At 41.9% G+C, this 25914-nt stretch overlaps 1 protein-coding gene and 1 non-coding gene across 2 annotated transcripts in view; both read right to left on the bottom strand.

The window, feature by feature from the left end:
- Positions 1-25914, bottom strand: part of COL6A6 (collagen type VI alpha 6 chain) — a 109935-nt gene that overhangs the window by 25484 nt on the left and 58537 nt on the right. Inside the window, exons 23-32 of the mRNA XM_054595776.1 lie at positions 25036-25098; positions 22160-22222; positions 21304-21354; positions 19647-19682; positions 18567-18629; positions 12005-12067; positions 10702-10737; positions 10548-10584; positions 8687-8698; positions 5459-5952 (exon numbers count right to left, since the gene is read on the bottom strand). Coding sequence (XP_054451751.1) covers positions 5459-5952; positions 8687-8698; positions 10548-10584; positions 10702-10737; positions 12005-12067; positions 18567-18629; positions 19647-19682; positions 21304-21354; positions 22160-22222; positions 25036-25098 — 918 coding nt within the window. The remainder of the gene's footprint in view (positions 1-5458; positions 5953-8686; positions 8699-10547; positions 10585-10701; positions 10738-12004; positions 12068-18566; positions 18630-19646; positions 19683-21303; positions 21355-22159; positions 22223-25035; positions 25099-25914) is intronic.
- LOC129061168 (U6 spliceosomal RNA) lies at positions 4042-4148 on the bottom strand. The gene has a single exon (XR_008528118.1). It is a non-coding gene; the product is annotated as a U6 spliceosomal RNA (small nuclear RNA).

Genomic DNA, 25914 nt, shown 5'->3' with positions numbered 1-25914 from the left:
GTGTTTCATTCAGCTCCACGATATGTTTATTAATGTTTTGTTTGGAAGATCTGTCCATTTTGGACAGTGGGGTGTTGAAATCCCCTACTATCAGTGTGTTGCTATCTATATCTTTTTTGAAGTCATCCAACAATTTCCTTATAAACTTGGGGGCTCCTATATTGGGAGCATATAAGTTTACAATATTGATGTCTTCTTGATAGATTCTTCCTTTAAGTATGATAAAGTGCCCCTCTGGGTCTCTCTTTATGGCCTTTGCTTTGAAATCGACTTTGTCTGATACAAGTATGGCAACGCCAGCCTTTTTCTCATGTCCATTTGCTTGGAATATTATTTTCCATCCCTTTACTTTCAATCTGTGTAGGTCTTTTGCTCTGAGGTGGGTCTCTTGTAGGCAGCATATGTGTGGGTCATGTTTTCTTATCCACTCAGCTACCCTGTGTCTTTTGATTGGGGCATTTAGTCCATTCACATTGAGAGATATTACTGATAGAAACTTACTCATCTTTTCTCTTTGTACTTGTGTTCCTCTCCGTCTCATTCTTTTCCTTCATCTGCTTAAACCAGTCCCCTTAGCATATCTTGGAGTGCTGGTTTGGTAGAGATGTATTCTTTTAGCTTTCTTTTGTCTGGGAAACTCCGTATTTCTCCTTCTATTTTAATGGAGAGCCTAGCTGGGTAGAGCAGCCTTGGCTGTAGGCCCTTGCTTTTCATGGCTTGGAATATTTGTTGCCATTCCCTTCTGGCTTGGAGTGTTTCTGTTGAGAAGTCAGCTCCTAGGCGTATCGGGGCCCCCCTTGTATGTTACTTTCTCCTTCTCCCTTGCTGCCTTGAGGATTCTCTCTTTGTCTTTGACATTTGCCATTTTAATGATGATGTGTCTTGGAGTGGACCTCCTTGGGTCCTTCTTGAGTGGGGTCCTCTGTGCCTCCTGGATCCATGAGAGCCTTTCTCTCCTCAAATTAGGGAAATTTTCCATCATTACTTTTTCGAGGAGGTTCTCTATCCCTTGCTCCTCTTCTTCTCCTTCTGGTATCCCTATTATACGGATATTATTGCGTTTCAGGTTGTCCTGCATTTCCCTAAATGCTTCTTCATTCTTTTTGAGCCGTTTTTCCATTTCTTGCTCTTTCTGGGAGCTTTTTTCTACCTTATCCTCCATCTCACTGATTCGATCCTCAGCTTCATCCAGCCTGCTTTGGATTCCTTCTACTGTGTTCTTCAATTCAGAAATGGTATTCTTCATATCCTCTTGTGTCTTCTTGATAGTTTCTATGTCCTTTTCCAGGCTGATATAGTTTGCTGTAAGATCCTGATAGTTTCTCTGCAGTTTCTCATAGTTCTCTTTGAGCTGGCTGAGCTCATTGAGCTTCCTTAGAACCATTGTTTTAAATTCCATATCTGATAGTTCCCTTGCCTCTATTTCATTGAGCTCTCTCTGTGGGGAGTCCCCTTTTCCACTCATTTGGGGAGAACTTCTTTTTCTTCCCATTTTTGTGAGAGTCTGTTAAGTATTTTTGTCCTTTACTTTTCTTTCTGGGCTTGCCTCTGATGATGTCAGTTGTTGACCCTATAGGGCCTTGGGTTGTTTGTTTGAGCCTTTCAGGAGTCTAATGCCTGTGTCTGACTCCTGCTTGGAACAGCTCTGTGACCCCTTCGGTCAGGGCTGGGCTATTTTTTGGGATCTCTCTGCGCTCTCACGAGAGCTCCTTGAGCGCGTTCCCAGCGCGGCAGGGTCCCCCACCTGCCTGGGCTCGCATGTGTTTGCCCCAGACCAGAGGGCTTATTCGCGACCTCCCGTGCTCATCTGACCTCCCTGGCACGCGAGCTTCGCGGCACTGGTCAGTTTAGAGTCTTCTATTGTGTGTTTTCCCCGCTTTTGGCTCTTTGGGTGCGTTGCTTGCCCTCGCCAAATGGGGACTATGGAAATGGGAGGAAATCAGCTCTCCGGTTAATCCTGTTTCTGGTCTCTCCTCCAGGGACTCTGGGCAGCTCTACTTATTTTGTGGGCCGCTCTGCAATCGCGGCGGGCGGGTCAATTTACGCCTGCCCTTGCCCCTCTGTGCAATCCCTCGCAGGCCGTATGGGTGCCAGTCTGTGTGAGGCCTTGCCGGCAGGTGCAAGCGTTTGCCAGCCCGGGTGGGTCACACACACGCTCGCCAACCCTCGCCAGTCACTCGGCGCAAGTGTGCGCGCCTGCTCTGGGTGTTTTGGGGGTGTTTATGTTTGCTTTTCGGCTTTTGGCTCTTTGGGGGTGTGGCCTCTTCCCGCGCAATGGAGACTTCGGCAAGGAGAAGGAGTCAGGACTCCCCGGTTCCTCCTCCCGTTCTTTCCCCAATGCCTCCGTTTCTAGTCTCCCCCTCAGGGGCCTCTGGGCAGTTCTGTGTCCCCTTCGGCTGAGGATCCAACCCCTGTGCGGACTGCGTTTCAATCGCAGGCAGTCTGGTTCATGCGCGCCCCGCTTCTGCCTCTTTGGGGTCGCGCCTTTCCAGCCCACAATGGAGACTACCGAACGGGGGAGGGAGTCGGGACTCCCCGGTTCCTCCTCCCGTTCTTTCCCCAACGCCACTGTCTCCAGTCTCTCCTCAAGGCTCTCCCAGACAGTCTGCACTCAGCCCCGCAGGTCACAGGCGCACAAGCTGTGTGCGGAGCGCACAAAAGGCAGGTTAATTGATTCCCTTATGCCTGAGCGAGATGGTAGCTGCAGAGTGGGAAGTGCGTTATCACCCGGGCTCCACCGGCCGCAGAGTCAGTTCTCTTCACAAAATTTTCCTCACCAGTCTTTTCCCAGGCACCAGCCCACCCTGCTGCCGCCTGTACCCAGCGATCAAGGAGGGTGGCTGCCGCTGCAACTTTTGCGTTTGCCCTTTAAATGTCTTTTTGCATCCCCAGCCACTTGTCTCTGGCAGAGAGTGCCCCTAAGCTTTTTGGGGTTGCGTTTTGTCTGTATTTTCTCGGCTTTAGCGGCTGTAGTTTAGGGGTTCCTGTTTATGATTCAGACCCCGTTCTTCCCGGGGGGACGCTAACTGGCTGTTTCAATGTCCCTCTGGTGCCAGTGCCCGTGCGCACCCAGCCCACCCTCTCGAGCCTCCACCGCAATTCTCACCCGTTGGGATGTGTGAGAGTCGAATCCGCTGTCCGCGGCACCAAGGCTCCTCTCCCACTATCGCTCCACTGCTTTCCAGGTGATTACTCCATTATTTAGTTGCAATTCCAGTTTGGTTTTGAGAGGAGGTCAGTGTGACTCCCTTTCACTCCTCCGCCATCTTTCTCGATCCATGTATAACTTTCTTAACTAGTTTTCCATAGTTTATCTTTACACTTAGGTTAATTTTATGAAGTGATACTTTGTATCAATGAATTATCATCATATTTCCAGAACTCAACAGCCTCTAATAGCCTGAGGAAGTTTAAAAATCAGTGTCTTCAAGTCCAGGTGCCATGATCCTTTATGAAACTAAATTTAGGACCCAATGACCCTAAACCATGCAAATTTCTCCTCAACGGGCAAAAGTACCCACCCAATAGGTTTTTAACCTAATTTTTGTTGAAAGGGAAAGGGGGTACATTTAGGAAGGAAGCAAACATATTAAAAATGGATGGCATATACTTTTTTTGTAACCCTCTCACCTGTTCTCAGACTTGAAAAAAAGGTGTTTCAAGTTTTCCACCTATTTTAAAGAACTGTTTGCCTCTTCTCTCATTTTTATCTCATTGAGTAAGTATGACATGACAGCTGACTTCAAGTGTGAGCATTAGATAGATTATGATCAGGTCATGATGAGTTGTTCTAGGTCTAACCCTCTTCTAGAAGGAGCCCGTGAAAGCCACTTCTTTACTTCCAGTCCTGGATGGAGAGCTAGCTCAGGCATGGTCTTAGCCTGGAGTCCCCAAAAGCCCTCCCCTACAATCTGCTTTCTATAATTACTGTCTCCACATTCATTCCTCAGACACCCAGATCCCAGCATGCCACTCAATGCTTCAAAATAGTCTAAGATACCCCATTCTCTTCCAACTAGTCACCACAGATAAAGTCCAAAAAAAATTACGGAACCCTTCATGAATTTGTGTGTCCACCTTGCGCAGGGGCCGTGCTAATCTTCTCTGTATTGGTCCAATTTTAATATATGTGCTGCCGAAGTGAGCGCTATATATGCAATTGTTATTCAGCCATAAAAAAAGAATAAAACCTCGCCATTTGTGACAACATAGATGGAACTTGAGAGCATTATGCTGAGTAAAGCAAATCAGACAAATCAAAGACAAATGTCATAGGATCTCACTTATGTGTAGAATTTAAAAACAAAAACGAAGTCCAGACTCGTACTGATATCAGAGCAGACTGATAGTTGCCAGAGGTGTGGTGTGGGAGGACGAGTGAAATGTGTGAAGGGAGCCAACAATACAAATTTCCAGTTACTAAATAAATATGCCCTGGCCGATGTGGCTCAGGCAGTTGGAGCACTGTCCTGTACCCCAGAAGATTGCAGGTTTGATCCCAGCCAGGGAACATACCTAGGCGGTGGGTTCAATGCCCAGTTGGGGCACATATGGGGGGCAATACATTCATGTTTCTCACAGCAATGTTTTTCTCTGCCCCCCCCTCTTCCACTCTCTCTAAAATCAGTAAACATATGCTTAGATGAGGATTAAAAAGAATACATCATTGGGATGTAATGTATAGCATGATTATAGTTAATACTGTATTGCACATTTGAAAGTTGCCAAGACAGTAAATCTTAAAAATTCTCATCACACACACAAAAAACAACAAAAAACAAATTTTGTAATTACTTATGGTGACAGATGTTAACTAGACATTTTTTGGTGACTATCTTGTAATATATACAAATACTGAATCATTATGTTGTACACCTGAAACTAATATAATGTTATATGTCAATTATACCACAATTTAAAAAAAAAAAAGTCATCTTGATCCGAGGCTTATTTAGGAATGCTACAGACTAAGAATTTAATCCTCAACCTAAGAAGCTATAACTAGAATGGCTTTTCCTTTATAACATTTGGATAACTACGTGATTGAGGAAGTTATAAAATAAGTCAATTGCTTTTCATGGTCGACTAACGATAACTACTCTGGCCATAAAGTGGCATCCAGGAATGTTTATTGGCCTTCCTGACTGAGTATCTTTAACCCAGATGCCACTCAGAGAAGTCCCTTGCTTCAGCACTAGAATAGCAAACCTGGGATCAAGTCCTGCCACTGCCACTTCTTGGCTGTGTGACCCTGGGCATATGGGTTATCTTCTCCAGACTCCGTTTTCCTAAGTGATATATAGTACCTTTTAGAATTAAACAGGATAATGCATATCAAGGGCTTAACATGTGCCTGGTAACAGTAATAAACAGTATAATTCTTTCTGATAGAGGCTTCTGATTATAATCCCTCCTCTGCCCCACCAAACAAGTCACGTAAAAGGCTTAACATTCTTACCGCAAATGCACGCTTGATGGAGGGCACGTTGTTGAAGGCGATCACGACCGGAATGATGTCAAGGGCACTGAACTCCATGGCGGCTGTGGCAATGGATTGGGCATCAGCAGATTGGCCGTTGCTGAAAAAGGTGGCGATTCTTCTTGTGTGAGCTCCTGGATAGGTTCGCTTGAAGACATTCCTGGAGATAAACCTCATTGCTTTGCCGATCTCCCTGCCGTCTGAGGACTTCTCGTAGGGGATGGCTTTAATTTCCCTGAGGAGGCGGTTCTTCTTGTAAGTGTCTGAGAAGCGAATGTGCTGTCTGACCTGGGAGTTGTAGGAGAGGATGGCGATGCGCGCGCCCACGGGGCAGCTGCTGTCCCGGACTCGAACACTCCCCACCAGGGAGGACATCATCTCCTTCATCTGCTCGAACTCCTGCTTGGTCACATCCTGTGACTGGTCCAAAGCAAAGACCAGCTCGGTTGGATGCACGGGGCATTCGGGTTTGCCTAAAAAGCAAGAACATGCCCCTGATCATGCAGCATTAAAAAGAAAGAAAAAAGACAAATAGAAAACAAAGTAATTTTAAATGTTATTCAGGTATTTAAACATTAAATAGGTATTAATAATTTAAATAGAAAAACATTCAAAATACTAAATATTTAAATCTTGAATTCTTAAAAAAAAATGCTACTCTAAAATCACTCTTTTAAATAAAGCACAACAGAAGGTCTGCAATTCCATTTGAGTTTTAATGACATTTGTAAATTAATTACTGAATCCCTTGTAAATGATAAAGAACTCCTGGATATGCCCTTCCTTTTACTTACAGAGATTGGATCAATGGCATCATGTTTGTTGCTCGATCTTCACTCAGTAAAATAAACTAAGACCTATTTTTATTACTTAATAAGGGCGTGTAATGGGATAAAAAGGAATGGGTATGATAGCTCTGAAGAGAAGTGACATGCACTATGCAGAATAGACAATTAGACGCAAAGACAGTAGGCACTAGGTTGTGGGCAGGTGTCCAGTTGGAGGCATGCAAGAGGCAACCAATCGATGTTTCTGTTGTACATTGTTTCTCTCACACATCGTTTCTCTCACACATCGATATTTCTCTCCTTTCTCCCTCCTTCCCTTCTCTCTAAAAAATAAATAAAAATAAACTTCTCCTGCCTTTCCAAAAGCATTAAAAAAAAAAAAGGAAAGTAAAGCATACAACTCCTTAAAAAAAAAAAAAAAAAGAACGACAAATTTCAATAGTGGCGGAGAGACCTGATATTGAGATGTGTTGGTTAAAGTAAATCTCAGTGATGTGCTTCTCTTGGAAGGCTGTCTCCTCTTCCTTCACATGCCAGCAAGTCATGTTCAAAGATAATAAGCACACCGTGAGGCCCACCAGGTCTTCACGGGGAGCTCAGGAACTCAGACCTGCTGGCTCCCGCCGAGGCTGGCCGAGGGCGGGGTGTCCCTCTGCCAGGGCCAGCTGGGTCTCACTGCCCCTCCTCCCAGTGCTGGATTGTTATCTTTCTGATCCCGGACTTTGTGACCTTCACAGGCAAAAGGACCAGTAAGAATAAACATCCTACTCCAAATTAAACTGTGCATCTCAGTGGAGTCAGGACAGAACTTGGTAACCCCTAAGTCTAATTTAGTGGGGTAGCAGAGATTTTTAAAAATTAAGGTCATGTCAATTTTACAGTAAAAAAGGAATTATGAACAAACATAGAAGTGGTTCCACCAACTTTGTATTTGGGCTGTTACTTGCCTGTGGGAAAGACAGCATATTAGCTTCAGATGTAATTTAGAGATAAAGGGAAAAAAGAGTCACAGTGCTGGCTGAAGATGCAGACAAATCCAAGTTTTCCGGAAAAACACCAAAGGGCTAATTCAACTTGCCAAGTGCATCATGTGAAATCCAGCAGGCTGCCAGGGGTCTAAGGACGCTGAAGAACGCTGTGCTGCCTTGTAGGGGAACTGGGCCGGCCTTCCTCAAGGCATGGATCGCCACACGGAGCCCAGCATGGCTCTGTGGTCACGCCGTATATACTGATGGCTGCTGCTAGACACTGAGCAGGTGACGATGGAACGGAAGGAGGCAAACCACACCACTGACATGGAACTGACACATAACAGTGGTGGCCCTCGTCCAGGACACCGTCACCTTTGCCTGAAACACCACAACACCTCCTAACTAGTCCTCTGGCTTTTACACTTATCCCATAGCAGCCCAAGTAAGCTTCAAAGAACTGTTCAACAGCTCATGCTCCTCCTTCATACCTTCAGTAAACTCTTTAATACTCTCCTAGTACAATTCAAATAAATCCCAGCTGCCTTATTATAACCTGCAAAGCTCAGCTTGACCTGCCCTTTGCTTGCATCCCCATTTTACAAATGCTACCCTCCCCCACCCTCACTATGTCTCAGTCATAGGGGGCCTCCATCAGTTCCTAGAAAATGCCCAGGTCTGTCTGGGCCCATGGCCTTTGCATTTGCATTTCTTTCTGCCTGCTGAATGGAAAATTCCAAAGACAGGAATGATGTCTACCTTATTCAGCCTTGTGTCCCTAGTTCCTGGGACAGACTGGCACATAATAGGCTTTCAACAAATATTCGTTGAATGAGTGAACAAGCAATCAGAGGGCATGGATTAGTGCGTTTACATAAAAGGCATAAGGATATAAAAGTGTAAGAGGGGGATGATGAATTTGTACAAAAATAGGAAACAGGCATTTGTAAAAAGACTTAAAAACTAACACTGAAAGATATTAAACCAGCTTGGTAATTACTATCAGGCATGAACTTCATGGATTTTAGCATTACCTCAGCTTGCACATTCTGCCTACTTGCTATCTGATTATCTCTACTTTTATTTTACACATTTTTCCCTCTGGATCTTAATTCCTAACCTCTAAGCCACAGAGACAACATGACAAATAGAAAATGAAGGGGTTTTTTTATTATTATTACAAGAATCCCAACAGTAAGATATGGTAATGTTAGTCATTAAAATAGTAATAAAAAAAAAAAATCAAAACCAGTTGTTGAGAAACAGCTGTGAGACTCAGCTAAAACTGAGTGATTTATTGGAGGCAGCTCTGTGCTACCAGTATGAGGCAGCAAAGACAGCCCAGGTACAATTTATACCATTTGGAAGGCAATACATAATTCTAATTCATGTTTCCAGATGTATAACATTTTGGGCTGGATTATAATACCCTGTAAATAAAGATTACTCACCGTGTCCGCCAGCTGGGGAGAAGAACAAAAGAGATTAGGTTAGTATTTGGTAGGAGAACAGAATTCTGTATTGTATAGGAAAATTGTGGCAGCTGAGATTTTGCAGGGTGTGCTTTTTGTAGATGACTCAAATATTAAAGCAACAGATAGGTTTCAGAGAAAATGCAGATGCATTCCAGCATCTTGGTGCAAGCAACTGCTCCTTCCACAGGGAAGAGGGATGGAGAGGTGGGGCAACATTCAGCCACAAATCAGTAGCCTGCAGCCAGCTGTCAGAGGAAAATAACTTTTGCTTGTATGTTGCAGGCAGATACACTGAATTTGGAAAGTTAAAAGGTCCTAACTTCTTTTTACTCTAAATTTTCCCCATGTAGATTTTGATAGCTATTAATTTTGACGCGCGCGCGCGCGCGTGCGTGTGTGTGTGTGTGTGTGTATACATCAGAGATAAATTTATTCTGAAGCTACTGAAGCTTAAGTTTTAGGTCTGCACTGTTCAATATGGAAGCCACTGGCCACATGTAACTTTAAATGTTAATTAATTAAAATGAAAGAAAATAAAAAACTCTGTTTTCCAGTACTCAGAGTCATGTGGCTAGCGGCTACAGTACTGGACTGCGCATTGGAGCACCTCCGTCCTTGCAGAAAGTTGTACTGGATGGCATCGCTTTTGACCTCTCTCCTGCTGGGACCCCTTGCGAGGCCCTGGGAGGGCCCCCAGCCATGTGCTCATATGAACACGTACTTTTATAACAGGCAGAAATCATTGTGTGTGATTTCCTTTCTTGTTCTAAAGAACACTTACTTTTAAAATAGCTTTGTACCGACTTTTGGATTTATAATTTTGTATCAAGCCCCTCCAATTTTAAAAGATCAGGCATCATCATACTTCGTCAAAGGTACATACAAAGGACTCATTAGAGTTTGCAAGGCTCGCATGTCAGAAAGCCCACTGGGCTAACTCGGCCCCAAAGCCCAGGTCTTCTGCCCCAGTGTGCACGTTTTGATGCCCGTCATGGATGGGTCTATTCGGGCACACAAAGGCAGAGTGAAGGTCAACTCTGCAGTCAAAGCTTTTAAGTCTGTGTCTTTGAGACCAATGCTGTCTACAGAAATGGGTTCTAATTTGTCTATTTTTTTTCCCCAAAATGTCTTGAGGGAAATTTTGACTGTTCCCACCAGTCATAGTGTTTATTTGGAAAGTCAATGAGCATTTGTAGATGAACATGAAATAGTCAGCTCTCTCCTGATCTTGTATATGGAATTAATTCCTTTGATGGTCGTGGTGATTTTGATAGAATAAGCTGCCATAAGGGCCTTAAAGCAAATTCAAAAGAGCATTTTCCAAATCAAAATGCCTTCTTGGTTTTAGAATTTTGAGAGGAAAAACTATTACAGTAATCAAGCATACCTTTCCAGGCATTTCCAATCTGTAAACCAGACTCAGGGCCCCCAGGCACCAGGACACCCTATTATCACAGCTGTCTCTTTCATACCAGATGAATGCAATCTTGTCACTTAGGGTCAGGTGTTAATAATCATTTTATAGAGTTCACTGAGACTGTCTACTGATTGATTTCACCATCAAGAGAGTTCTGACCTCCCTTCTCAATGTTTCCTAGATTAGAAGCACTGGATATATTAGTATGTAGTGCTTGGAATAAGTTCCATTAGACCTGCTGGCACTGAGAGACAGTGTTAGTTAATACTCACCAGTCTATGCTGACTAAAAATATATGCAGTGATATCTCTAATTTTAAGAAACTGGCTGGTAAATTGTCTCAATTTTGAGTGCAGAAATTGCTGCTTTTCTGCTATGAATGCTGACAACTTGGGTGATCATTTTAAGCACGGTACTTACGACTGTGGTTCTGCACATACTGAATGAGCTCACACATCTACAATTTAAAAATAAAACAGAAAGAATTAACCAGCAGACTAGGTCCTGAAGTCTAGAAATAAAATAAATTTAATGGAGTGCTTGGAACACTCTGTTGGAGTCAGGAGATACATACAGAAAATGAAGCCAATCCTTTGGCCCCTTTCACACCCTAGGGAAACAAACAAACAAACAAAATAAGGTTTCACTGCTTTAGATACACACACATTGAGGCTAGAATGTGCACCAACGTTACTCTAAGAAAGTGATAACCTTTTAAAGATTTTTGTTCTCATTAAATTAGAGGAAAAAGAATACATGTAGATATCCATCACCTAATTATAATCTATAGGCAGCAAGTTTGATGAACACAAACCTCCGAAGACCAATTTCCCCAGCCCCATGTCCGGGCAAGGGTTGTCCAGAATCTAAGGATGAAGCTGACCCTTGACGCTGGCATGAAAAGCTTCAGAGGAGGCCTATGGCTCACAGGATGGCCAACCTGCGCCCATGGGCCGCATGCAGCTCAGGACGGCTGTGAACATAGCCCAACACAAAACTGTAAATTTACTTAGGACAGTATGAGTTTCTTTTGTGATTACGTGTTGCAATGTATTTAACATGTGGCCCAAGACAACTCTTCTTCTTCCAGTGTGGCCCAGGGACACCAAAAAGTTGGACATCCCTGATAGCACTAGGTAAGGCTGAACCATCCATATGGCTGCTCCTACTTCAGATACAGGTTGGAGCTCCTAAGTCCTTAGTTTGCCTTGGCCACTGAGCAGCAGCTGATCTGACCCTTAAACTGTTCCCATCATTGGTTAGGTTGACAAAGGGACCATACTCAAATCGGAACATCTGGAAAGGCAATCCCAATTGGACTCCAAAATGAATATACATTTGTATAACATATGCAGATATGAATGTATATCTGTCTGGGTGAGGATGGAAAGAACAAAGTAGAACTGGTTTGAAATTCATGTGTTCAATCCCATCTTTGTAACAGAAAGAGTCTGGCTAAGAGAGACACCCAAAGAATAATGCAATGAAGCCCATCCAAATTCCTGAAGAAAGTAAGTTCCATGTAATGTAACTTCAATCATTTGTAAATATTAATTTCTTCCTACCTTCCTGCATTTGCTGATCATTTATTGAATGTAAAAAAGAGGACAAGGATTGAACAGATAAATAAAATTTACTGATAATTGACAAATCTCATTTTAGTATTAATACTCTTCATTTCCTCCCTCAATTCCCCCCACCTCCCAAGAAATGGCAACTGATATATAATTGGCATTTTTTGGTTCCTCTTTCCGAGCACATAAAGGTGGAAAATAGCTTCAAAGCCGCAGAGACAGAAAGCATGTACAATGAAGACCCCATGCACCAACATTTTATTTGGAAAAGGGATCTGGTGTGATTATGGCTTTTCCACTTACCTTGCGTCCAGGGGGTCCCAGCTCCCCAGGGGATCCCGGTTCTCCTGGAAGCCCTGTGGATACCTTGAAGCAGAATTTATTTACTTTAAAATTGTGTGTGTGTGTGCATGTGTGTTGTTTTGGTTTCAGTGTTTTACATTCCAGAGGCACATCCAAATTAGAAAATTGAGAGATTTATAAAAAGCACACAAAGGGAAAAAAAAGTCCTCAGGAATCACTCTTCCCCCAAATAATGCTTGCTAATACTTTGGTGTCTTTTCTTCTAGTCCTTTATTTATTATCTTGGTATTAATCTATATGTTTTTTCTTAATATAATTTTATACTTTTTCCCTGTTGCCTTTTACACTAAATATATATCTCTGAATACTTTTCATGTTACTAAATATTCTTTTGCAAAGTCACTTTTCCTGGCTGTATAGTATTCTAATACCTAGATATACCTACGTATTACCTAGATATTTAGGTACCTAAATAAATATACCTAAATAAATATAGTTTATTTAATCAGTCCCTTACTGTTGGCACTTAAGTTTGCTGCTGTTGTAATAAGTAATGCCACTATAAAGTTATATGTGCAATTCTGATTATTTCTTTGGGGGAGATTGCTAGAACTGGAATTGATGGGTTAAGGAAGAAATTTTTATCTCCATTTATTTACATTCAATTAGTGAGTAAAATGAAAAACAAATGAACAAGAAAACCCAGAAAAAAATTAAATATAAAAACCCTTAAAACAACAAAAAGGAAACATTAACAGCTGGCTGGAAATATTTGTATTGAAATGGGGAGTAGCAGCAGTCATAAAAACAACGGTTGTTGACATTTACTGTATGCCAGGAATTTTTCCATATTCATTTACCAATATAATTTAGCAAAGGAAAGCTAGAATTTAGTTTAAAAATTAGAACCATATTCCTTTGTGCATTCAAAATGCCACAGGATTTATAACCTTTAGGAACAAAAAATGAACTTGTCTAAAATCAACTTAATTTGTAGAAGTATTTCCCAAGAAACAGCAAAAAATATTTATGTCCATTAGGTATTCCAATGATATTCACAGTATGCTGGGTTGAGTGGGAAAAAATTTACTCATCATATTTTATTTAGAAGATATAGACTAACCTTCCAGAGGAAAATGGTAGATTGAGCATATGAATTTACTTTTGAGCCCTCCCAAAGTCTTACTAGTATAATAATAAGTGGATTTTTTTAAAAAAGCCAAAAAAACCCCAAACAAACCATAATCGCCGCCCCCCCCCCGCAAAAAAAAAAACAACAAAGCATGGAAAGAATGAGAAAGGAATGAGAAAAGAGATAACTTTCTCATTCTTAAGTGAGAAAAGTTGGGAGGCTAGAAGGCAGGTGTGTAAGGGCTAAAAGCCTTAGCAGATCTGAGAAAGCTGAACACTGAGCCAACAGGAGGGACAGCAGAGAACTCCTGTGTTTGAGAGCACACTCGCAGAAGGCTCAGGAACGGTCGGCCCAGGCACCTCTAAAAGGACTGTTGACGCAAAGGGGAGAAGCTAACTAAGGAGGACTGGCTGAAAATCATTTTAGGAATCCACTGATCTCTTCTCCATTCTCTACAGCTGGGTGAATGCCCCTTCTTCCACCCCAGCACCAGAGAGAAGTAAAACCGAGGTGTCTACACTAGGGATCTCCGGGAAGAGCTGAAGGTCAGCGGTACTGTCTGAGAACAGAGAGACTGGATGAAGGTATGTGAAACAGGTGTAAGGCCCTTCAGCTCTTCTTTTCCATGTAGTTCCTAGAAAGCTGGCAGTCAGACCTCCACCCTCAGGCAGTAAATGGAAAGAATTTTCTCAGGAGAATCTGGCTAGACAAAGAAGAAAGACCAAGATGCTGGTATCAGAGTTTTGCTAAGAGCTCAGCCAGATCACTGTTCAGTAAAACCTGTGGTTGACTAGTCCCACTGTCCTTGAGGCTTCTAGTCAGTTTTTTTGTCTTCAGTTCTTAAATAGAAAGAGATATTGCACTCTCCGGACATGTGAGAAACACAGAGAAAAGAGAAAAAAACAAACTTCAGGAAACAGTCTAGTTGGGCAAAGAAGACTTAAGAAATGCTAATTTAGATCCTCAAGAAAGGTAAAAGAAGATATTTCAGCCATGAAACAACAGAATAGTATAGAAAAGGAATATGCAGAGAGAAAAAAAATGAGCTCCTGAAAATTAAAATAGAACATTGTGAGATAAAGTCAGTGAAATCTCTCAGAAAGTAGAACAAAAAGACATCCTAAAATTTAGGAGAGAGGAGATAAGGGGTGGAGGGACTGCCATTTTTTCCTAACAAATCTTGTGAAATTACTTGATTCTTTCAACCGGTGGTTCTCAACTAGGGAGAGTTTTGATATATACCTCCCCACCCTCGGCAGGGGCCATTGGGCAATGTCTGGAGACACATTTTGCTGTCACAGTGGTGGTTGTCGCTGGCATCTAGGGCAGTGATTTTGGCCCAGTGGTGTTCTGCAAGAATTTTTAAAACATGCGATACCTGACTATTTAGTTGGGGGCACTGACCTTTTTTCCCTCAGACTGTCAAATTGAAAAATAATGACAACGGCCAACACAACAGCCATCCAGTATGAATGAATCAAAAGTATGCCTATTTTTTGTCAGACTGGCAAAGAATATTATATATATTTTTTGTGTACCGCCGAATTTTTGTAATTAGTTTATATGTGCCATGAGGTGAAAAAGGTTGAGAATCATTGCTCTAGTGGATGGAGGTCAGGATGCTACTAAATACACCGCAGGGCACAGCACCACCCACTCGCAATAGTTATCCAGCCAGAAACGTCACTGCTGAGTTCGAGAAACACTGCCTTGAAGAATGTGCATGTAAAGTTAATAAAAAATATACAAATACATACGAACACACGTGAATACATAAAAGAAGGCAGGTTAAAATCAAGGCAAATTAAAAATAAAACTCTTTAGCTGGTGAAAAAAAAAAAAACAAGGTGAAGATTCAGAAACCTTCAACGAGGAATGTAAGCCTTCCAAGAGAACAAAGCAGGCATCCAACAATTAAGGCAAAGCTGTACCAAAATCTTCCAACAGAAACATCAACTTTTTGAGAAGGAAAACCTGGAAGTTTTCAGTGCCTAAACTTCTACTTCAAATTCAACAATACTCATGTAGATGAAAATGCAACTTGGCAGATGAAATAAGCAAGTTACAAACAGTGATAAATTGCCCAATGTGGGGGGGAAGAAAAAGAAATTCAAGGAACCAAAGGCCAAGAGAAAAAGTTTATATATTACCCACTAGTTTATTGTTTTTTTGTTTTTTTTTTAAATGATTAATGTGCCGCTGGGAGGGAGGGAAACCAACAAGCAACTGAACTTGTTAGAAGGTTTCCATGTTCAAGGGTAAGCAACTTCATTAACAAGCAGAGGGAAGGAGGATACAGAGACACTTCCCTGGAGGTGACATCTAAATTAACTTGAAAGTCTTTTCCAGTTATCTAATTATATCAATGTTCATTTTTTTAAAAAGAGCATGATGTTAAAGGACAGTAATCAAAAAATATGTATGAGGAAAGGAATTACGGCTGGGAAGCAGTTCTCTTGGGAGAGGCAGGATGAAGGAAGAAAAGAGCAGTTTCTTTATTTTGTAGCCCTGAAACCCACATAAATAATCCCTAAAGTTATCGCTATATGATATTAAAAAAAATACTCAGAATAAAATCAACTCTGATGACAAGAATGGAAAACCACCTCAAGTATCAAGTTCTGTCAGATTTTCTATTATTATTTTCCTGTTAGACCTGGTGTTGAGATTGGTTTACCTTATCTGTGCTGGTCTGAACAAAAGAAACAAAGAACTTATCTGGAGGCAATTATAATAAGCTTGTCTCTCTTAATAAAAGAGCCATCTCACACTAAGTCTAAGATATATAAAGAATCAGCAAATGCAAGGATCCATTCTTAAGTCACCGGAACCCAAGGGTGAGTCTCAGCACACCTGTGAAATGTAATGGGGACTCGTGTTTGGTCTGAATGATTCATAGCATTAGGCAACATCTAACCCCCTCCAAGGAATAATAAAGACATATTTGGTTACATAATACACAGAAACTTGCTCTCAAAGCTTGAGCTCAATAAAGACGGGGTCTTTTAGGGTGCATGCCTCATTAAAGTATAAGAGTTTAACAAAACCTTCATAGTAAAGACAAGATGTCAGTGGGCATTAGGTTGCACTAAATCTGCCAGAGAGATGTGATTAGACTGACCATATTTTGGCAGCTTTATTACCCAATGTCACTCCAATAAATTCAATTAAAAATATATTTTGGATCACTAGAATTCCTTTAAAAAAACACACACACACAAACAAGAAGCCATGATACCTTGGCAGCCAGAATAGGTGGACTTGTTCACTAAAAGCAGAGTCACTGCCCTCTTGCTGGCATTGAAGGATGAGCAATATATCCATTTCCCTTCTCCCAAGTTTGCCTTAAAAACATATACACATTTGGCTTTCTCATACAACCACAACAACATTAACTAAAATATAGAACAACCATCACTCAGCACTGACAGAAATTGAGTTTAATGGAAGTCTGACAACTATATTATTAAAGAAACCACATCCATCAAGGCTGGTAGGAGGGGTGCAGATGTAGAACGGGCTGGCCCCACATCCACGTGTGGTGGATAACAATTTGGGAGGGATATCTCCACCGTGAGCAGTCCCAGCCCTACACCAGGTCTCCCAAGTACGGGATTCCAGTGCCAGGAAGATAAGTCCCCACAACTTCTGGCTGCAATTACCAGTGGGGATTGAGTTGATGGAAGAAACTTCTGGGGTCCCAGGCAGTTCCTCTTAAAGAACCCACACACAGACTCACTGTACTCAGACTCACTCTCTGGGCTCTGGTGCGGGGGGAGGAGGCTAGAGGGGCACCGTGGCGTGCTGGGAGAGGTGTCTGGTATCAAGGTGAGCAGAGGACATTGTCCATTTTCTGGGCCCTTCCCCCAGAGACTCCACCCCACCCAATTTTACAGGCCCACCCAAGCTACTTTCCCACATGAACAAACAAGCAGCCGCTGGCCTCAGTGAGCCCCATGTCTGGAACTAGCAGCCTAGATTCACAGTTTGGCTCTACCTGGAAATCTCCCAGTCCAGCACAAGTAGCAGCCATCTCAGACTGCTTTACAGCTCAGGCAGGGTGCCCCAGACAAAACACAGGTGGCAGCTGAGCTTGGCTTGCACCACCTGGGAAACCCCAGGACCAATCCACCCAATGGACAACACAAACCATGTGGGAGCACCACCACCCTGCCTCTGCACAACAAATCCTCCATGGAGGGCTGAGGTTGGTGGTCAGTGGTCACAGCCAGTCCTTGCAGCTCACTGGCCTAGGTAAATCCCTCCCATTGATCTCCCAACAACAATGATGTTTACTTGATTCAACAAGAGGAGGGAGTGCTCAGCCCACACAAAGGGTGCACAGCATCCCCTGTCATCCAGCTTGGGTGATAGGGGAAGCTGTGCCACTGAACCCTACCAGGACACCCACTACATTAGGCCACACTACCAAGACATGGAGTCAAAGCAACTCTACCTAATACTTAGAAGCAAACACAGGGAGGCTTCCAAAACAAGGAGACAAAGAGACATGGCCCAAATGAAAGAACAGATCAAAACTCCGGAAAAAGAGCTAAACAAAATGGGGATAAGCAATCTATCAGATGCAGAGTTCAAAACACTGATAAAAAGGATGTTCAAGGAACTTAGTGAGGATTTCAGTAGCATAAAAAAGACCCAGTCAGAAATGAAGGATTAACTAATTGAAATAAAGAACAAATTACAGGGAACAACAGTAGAGTGGACAAAGATGAGAATCAATCAATGATTTGGAACAGAACACACACACAAAAAAACCCAATCAATCAGAACAACAAGAACAAAAAAAGAATCCAAAAACACAAGGATAGTGTAAACAGCCTGGGGGACAACTATAATCAATCCAACATTTGCTTCACAGGAGTGACTGAAGGAGGAGAAAGAGCAAGAAATTGGAAATCTATTTGAAAAAATAATGAAAGAAAACTTCCATAATTTGGTGAAGGAAATAGACATGCAAGTCCAGGGAGCACAGAGAGTCCCAAACAAGATGGATGCAAAGAGGCCCACACCAAGACTCATCATAATTAAAATGCCAAATGTTAAAGATAAGAGATGGGGATGTATGGGAGAATGGGTGAGAGGTGAGGGGATTAAGAAGTACAAATGGGTAGTTACAGAATAGCCATGGGGATGTAATGTACAGTGTAGGAAAGGGTGTAGCCCAAGAACTTACACGTATGACCCATGGACATGAACAAGGATGGGGGGACTGCCTGAGGAAGTGGGGGGTGCTGGGTGGAGGGGAGCAAAGGGGGAAAAACCAGAACTGTAATAGCATAATCAATAAAATATAATAAAAATACACACATTTTCCAAGTCTTTGGGAACAAATGACAACTCAAATGATTGGAAAAACATTGACAAGGACTTCCCAAAGTAGCCGAGATTGTAAGCATTGAAGAAACCTACCGTCAGGCCTCTGGCTCCCTTGGGTCCAGCTTCTCCTGGATCACCGGGGTCCCCAGTCTCACCCTAAATAAGTTTGGAAAAATAAAATAAGTAGTTATTAAAATCCAAGAGATATCTCAATGTGTTTTTAAACTAATTTCAACATGAAGACATTTTCTTTTCTTTTTTAAATTCCAAACCATAGTTATAAAACTCCTTTCCAATTTTTTATTGTTATTTTATTACAGTTGTCCCAATTTTTCCTTCTTTGGCCTCCTCTGCCCAGCTGACCCCCACTTCCACAGTCAATTCCCGCACTGTTGTCCTTGTCCACGGGTCATTTATCCATGTTCTAGACTAGTCTTTTCCCCTTCTTTCCTCCATTGTCCCCTTCCCCCTCCCCTCTGGCCGCTGTCAGCCTGGTCCATGTCTCCAGGCCTCTGGTTCTAGTTTGCTTGTTAGTTTATTTGTTTTTTCATTAGATTCCTCTTATAGGTGAGATCATATGGTATTTTGAAGACATTCTCATATACATTTGCATCTTTTAACAGTCTTCTTTGAGGTGCCCCGTTCACCCCACATTTTTATAGCTTTACTTCTGTCCCTCCAGTCAGAGCACAGGCTCTTTGGGGACATGAACTCTGCCCTTTAGTTGTCCCTTGATCCTATCAAAGGAGCTGGCATTTACTGAGCTCAGTCAGTGTTTCTAGCAAAAGTGAAGCCTTAAGGCAGAGGACAGCATTGCTAACTTAGTATGTGAAGGTGATTGATAAACATATTGGAAAAATGGGGCCAGATGATACCAGGTAATTATGGTATTCCTTACATTTCACTTTCCTTTGGACAATAAGAAAATAGATATGCTAGAGGAGGAGGAGCACATGTATGGAGGAAAATAAGGACAATTTCTTCCTTTACTTATGAATTCAACAACTAAAAATAAATTTTTTATTTTAAAAAAGCCTGCTATCTTTCTTCCTTTCCCCCATAAAGATTTTAAAAGTTCATTTGTAGTTAACTGTCCTCCCATTGTCCCATGGTGTGTTTCATAACCCAGAAATGTTTCCAATAGATCTCTAGTTCATATGAAGCACACAGTACCTTAGCTCCACTTTCTCCAGGGAATCCTTCTTGTCCCTATTGTTGACAGTACAGAAAATTAATGTACGCATAAACCAACAAGGTAGATTTATATTGACTTTAATTTTACCTGCTGCCTCATTTTGTTTTTACTGCTCCTGAACCAAGGAAGGACCAGAACAATTGAAAACAAAACTGTAAAGCACTATTTGAGACACTGACTTCATCTCCTAAATTGAACTACTTATTGATTTCCCCAAAATATCATGGCAACTTAAGATAAGAGGACAAGTGCACATCGCTGAGGAATTACAAATCAGCAGTAATTCCTTCTACCATAGGTGTACCACGGGAAAGTGGGTTGTTCGGCCAGGTCTCTCTGAGACAGTCCTCTTAAACTGGATTTCAATGGAGAAATTTGGGAAGCCTAGAGTCTAAACTTGTTCTTTCATTTTCTGGTTTTCTGCTTACTTTACCTTGGCCACAGACTATAGATGAAAAAGTGTGATAAGCACCATTTAATGAAAAACTATTTGATTTAAAATAAAGTTTATTTTCTGATTAAACATAGTATCTCCTCAAACATAAAAATTACAAAAGAATAGTCACCCAAATCTCATTACCCATTATAAATACTTTGTTATATTTTCCTTTAGCTTTTAAAAATATATTTGATCGCAATTGGGATAATTTTTTTTCCTGATTATATTCTATTTTACTTGATACATTACATAATGATCTTTTACATAATTATACACGTCATATACATACATTATAAATAGCAGTAATATTTCAATACTGAAGGCTACTTAATATTTCCCTCTTATGAGATATTAAGGTTGTTTTCAATTATTTTCTATTATAAAGAACGTCTTGCTGGAAATCACTCATTTGAAGTTCTTTTTTTCCAAAGAAATGTTAGCCTTTTTTTGGTTTATTCTTCCAGAGAGCCTCTTACATCATTTCCACTGGGATTTCATTTGGAATTACACTGATTCTTTTTAATGTTTTAGACTGTTAAACATGAACTTGGCATGTTTTTTTAATCATTGGAGTTTCTATTTTATATCTCAGTAATTCTTTTTCGTAGGTCTTAACCGTTTTACATAAAGGATATTCTTAACTTTATTGTTTTTGTGGATGTTGTTATGATTTCTAAGCAGTTACTATCAACATGCAGAAATCACTGGTTTTGATAAACTTTTCTAGCTTACTTCCAGACACTTAAATATGCAGTGACAACATAGAGCTATCCTTCTGATACAGTTAAAAGGTTTGCAAGTTACTGCTTGGCCCAATGCATTTCCATAGGCCTTGTAAAACCTCTCACTAATGGCTAAAGTAAACACAATAAAAAGAGGACACCTTTTGGACTGTGTCCCTAAGCACACCCGAGCACAGAGCTGGAACAAGCCAGGCCCTGGCTGCACAGCTCTGTGAAGGCCAGAACGTTAGCTCTCAAGTTGCAACTGTTGCCTGCGCCGTAAACCACTCAACTGTTTTTTTTCTTCTACCACATTCCCCACAGGATATCAGCAAATAAGTGATCAAAATCTATCTCTAAAAAGTCTAAAACTGCCCTGCTTACTTTCTTTTTTTCTCTTGAGTGTGGCAAACAAAGAAAATCAAGCAACAAAAAAATAACGTAAACTGTCTGCTTGCTGCCGACAAGTCTTACCTTTGCTCCTTTACTTCCCACGCTACCATAACCTGGGTTGCCATCATCACCCTGTGAACAAAGCAATTAATTACAAACACCCCCAGGCTCCAGACAGAGGGAGGCTTATTCACAGCAGAGCAAGGCGGCCAGCTTTGGGGTTTGTTTAGGACACACGAGGAAGCAGGATTCTCCAGGACAGGCCACTGACATTTGGTGATAGTGGCATGGAAGACATCTCTCAGTATCACATACGACACTGCCCCTTAGTCTTACTTGTCTCATCTATAAAGGGAGAATAATTACACCCACTCTTGGTGTTATTATGAGGATTAAATAAGAAAATGTCAGTCATGTAGTAATCTCAGTAAAAGGAAGTAGTTGTGTTAAGTCTTCCAGACAATGTTTGTATTTTAGTACCTTACCACCAATCCATTTTCACTTTGCTAGATACAGGTAAGACCTCCTACACGCCTGGGCACCGGCTACTGTTGGACCCTTGGCGAAGGCCTTAGTGAGTAGCCCGGAGCTGGGGGAAAGCATGGGTTGGCTTTCTGACGACTGGCTTCTAACGGACGGAAGAACGGAAGAAGGGCTCTGGGGATGGCAAAGGCAAGTTCTGTCCATTTTTTCCTTTGGCTTCAAGAGCACCGTGGCCAGGAAGTTTGGTACCTGGGAAGTTGCCATCTTGGGAAAGCTGACCAAGGAACTCGTCCAAAATGAGGATAACATCTCAATTGCTAGCAAGTTATAAGGGTAGATTGGGATGGTATCTTCAACACCCTCTTCAAAGAACCACACCTGATATCCACTGAACTAAAGGATTAGGAGGGCAGCCTTTTTATCTAAAAGCAAAAAATAATGATAAAACACAAACCGGCAAGCCTCGGGGGCCGGGAAGGCCAACAGCTCCTTTTTCTCCTGGATCTCCGGGTTCTCCCTGTTAAACAGCACAGCGAAATGTATCCTTGTTAGGGTGTTTTTGTAAACAAAATGAAAAATGATGGCCCAGAGACAACACTTTTCAACTGCATTCATGTGTATCACACAGTGACAATAGGTTTGTGGCCAGGACTGTGAGTTGTGCAACCAATACCAGAGGAGCTGCTGCTGCTGGCTGCTGAGGTCTCCTCTACTGAGAAATGAAGACTCAACAAGTTTGATGTATGTGTTTCGTGCAGGTTGCCAGCCTAGCTGGCTCAGTGCCACGAACCGCACCCTTGGAAATGTCGTCCCATGAGTTAAAGAGGAAGCACTGTACTCTTTAAGAAAATTAACAAAACTGTTTTCCATGATGATCCGTGCAAATCATCTGGTTGCTGCAAAGACAACAGACTTATTCATCTAGTTTTAAGGTCTGAAGTGTCCATCAAAACAACAAAGTAGCACAGCATCCCTGGTAATGATTTCTGATGTCTGACTGCTAGAACATCCACTGTGGGTCCTAAACCAATCTCAGGGTTATGTTGGGGAAATTCCAGCTACTTGGGAAAGTTGGCACAGGTTTACAAAAGGTGGTTAACTCCTTTTCTTAAAAAAGAAACACAAACTTTTAAAGTTTTTGATTTACGGAAATGTGAAGACAGGATCTAGAGTTGCGATGTGCCCCTCTTGACCATTACATTAGTTACATCAGTAGGGCGCATTTCTTAAAATAAATGAATATTGATTATTTTTAACAAAATTCCATACTTTATTCAGATGTCCCTAGTTTTTACCGCTTTTTTTTTTTTTTTTTGGTTCCAGGATCCCGTGTCTGTGTCCTGTCTCCTTAAGCTCCTCTAGACTGCAACAGTGTATCAAATGTTCCTTGTTTTTGATGTGACGTTGACAGCCTTGAGGAGCAGCAGTCAGGTGTCTTGCAGAACATCTTTCAGTTTGGGTTTCTATGAGGTTTTCCCTTCTAATTACATTGATTTTTATGGGGTTGGGGGACAAAGACCACAGAGGTAAAGTGCCGTTCTCATCACATCATATCAGGAGTCTATCTGGTCCACGTGGCTATCACTACTGATGCTGACCTTAGGCATCTGGCTGAGGCAGTGCTGGTCAACTTTATCCATTGTCTAGTTATTCCCCTGGGCCCTTCGCATCATATAGCCTTTGGAAGAAACAGTGTGGAAGTAGAGTAGCCCACACTGAGTGGGAGTGGTTAACTCATTTTTAAGGATAGAAAGGGAACACAGAAGGCATGAGAAGTGCAAATGGACAAATGTCCACCAGCACTGAGCTCTGGGGTGACACCAAAGAGGGTCCCATGGAAGGGAAGCAAACGGTCTGCCCCAACAACTCTCTTTCTGGGCAGTGGCTCTCAAAGTGTGCGCCAACTGATGCTCTTGACCTCTCCTCCTTGAGTACTTCTTCTCAGCATCTGGTATATACTTTTTGGTTTCTTTCCCCTCCTTTCTAATAATTCATTGTCTTCTCTTCCCCTTCTTACAGACAGACATTCTCCCAGAGTCCAAATGACTCTGAAATCTACATGTCCAACTAGCCCTAAACCCTTTCCCCCGGCTCCTTAACCATGTGAGTTTCTTTACTCCCATACGCACTCTCCCTCATGACTTCCCCACATCTGTGATGGTGTTACTACTCATGTTGGAAGCCCGTGCGTCACCTACTAGCCATCTTCCCTCTTGATTCAGTTTCCTCTTGGAAGAGTCCCACTCTGTGAAGTCACACAGTCATTGCTTGGCCTGGAAACTGTGACCATATACCAACGAGTCTTCTGGCTTCCAGTCTCTCAGCCTTCAAAATATTTCTGCACCGAGCTGCCTATTTAAAAATCTTCCAAAGTCTGGCTGTGTTCGTACACTTTCATCAAAAATTGTAAATAGCACTGTACTGGCCAGTTAAAAAGTCAGTCACCACAGAGTTTTTTATTCTTTCTGTGCCACCGTTCAACCCAGCTGCCCATTCCCAGGATTTTCCAACCCTGTGCCCTCCTTCGCCGTATTTTTTCTACCTGAAATTTCCCATGCCTCCTCTCTGCTGGTCAACATCCTGCTTACTTTCTAAGGTCCATTCAGAGTCTACAGCCCCTAGGATGCCTCTTTCATTAGTCCAAGATACTACTATTAGCACTATGTTAAAACCTCCATTTCAGTTCCCTGTTCCTGGCTGCTTTATGACATTGATTATTGTCCTGAAAATAGTCTAAATTCTGTGGTGTTGATTCCATATCATATTTATCAAAATACAATCCAGAAACTCTTCTAGGAAACAAATATTTCCTAAGCATTTATTATGTGCCAGGTACTGTTCTCAGCACTCGGGATGCATCGGGGAGCAAAACAATGACTTCTGTTCTCCAGGAGTGGACTTGCTAGTCTAGCTGCATGCCGGTCCAGAGTCTTTGTCTTATAAGGGGTGTTCAGCAACGGTTTATGTGAATGGAGGAAAAAATAATGGAAAAAATAAAGGTTTGTATGAATGGAGAAGAGAAGAAGGGAAGAAAAAAGGGAGGGAGGGAGGGAGAGAAGGAGGAAAGCATGCCCCCAGAAGAGGTCCCCTTCGCTGAGGTCCCGCAGCTCAGCTAGGGAGTAGGCCCTTCTGCATGTCTGTGAGCTGGAATCCCTGATCTCATCCCGGTCCACACCCATGTACTTAGATGTTGCTGGCTCTCTAAGAATCAAGCCAGGAGCAATGGGATATATTCTCCTCTCTGTTGAAAGGGCTCTGGCTAATACAAGCAGACACATTTCCCTTGAGGAGAAAACCTTAACGTTGGTGGGTACAAAGAATATGACCTACTTTATTTCCTTGGCTTCCCGAATGGCCTTGACTCCCTGCCTTTCCTTCTGGTCCTGGAGGCCCCTGAAACAAAACAAGAATTGCAAATACAGCAGAACATAAAGCAACTTTCCTTTAAACCCTCCTTGTCTCTGCTAAGAGGAAAATGAACCCCAGATGCAAAAAGACTTATGGTTTCATTGATTCCTGCTTTGGAAAAATCTCGACATCTGTTAAATAAAAACTAGTAAATAAAGGAAAATTAATAAAGTAATTCATGCCAGATGTTGCCTAAATGATTGTGCTTCCTTGGGAGTCTTCTCTTCCAAAGAGATATTAGGTTCTCACAGTTCTGCTGTTAGAACACATGTTGCTAAATTGTCAAATATTTACAAGTGGGTATTTCATATGACATTCCTTGCTTTGGTAGAAAACATGTTGTGCATGCATATTTTAAGGTGAACATCTTTATTTACAAATACAAAGGGGGGACCCCAAAACCCCAGAATTTATTTATAAAAAATTCTGTATTTATTTTACATAAACTTCAGTCACCTTCAAAGTACCTTTCATTTGATGCAATACACCTATCAAGGTGTTTTTTCCACTGTTTAATAAAACAGTTTTTCAATTTGTCAGTTTTGATGCCTTTTAACGTTTCTGCCATGTTGTTTTTTTTTTTTTGTTTCACCTCTTCCGCATCAGCAAAACATTTCCCTTTGAGGACTTTTTTTCATCCGAGGAGACAAAAAATGTCACTTGGTGTGAGATCGGGGGAATATGGAGGGTGGGGGACAGGGGCCATGACATTTTTGCTCAAAAGCTGCTGAACATTCAGTGTGGTATGGGCAGGTGCGCTCATAAATCACCCATCATAAAATGGGCAAACGTGTTGAAAGA

This window comes from Pteronotus mesoamericanus, unplaced genomic scaffold (assembly GCF_021234165.1).
Source record: "Pteronotus mesoamericanus isolate MK-2021 breed Mesoamerican mustached bat unplaced genomic scaffold, CSHL_Meso_final scaffold_54, whole genome shotgun sequence".
NCBI lineage: Eukaryota > Metazoa > Chordata > Mammalia > Chiroptera > Mormoopidae > Pteronotus > Pteronotus mesoamericanus.
This window is presented reverse-complemented; position numbering and strand designations above follow the sequence as displayed.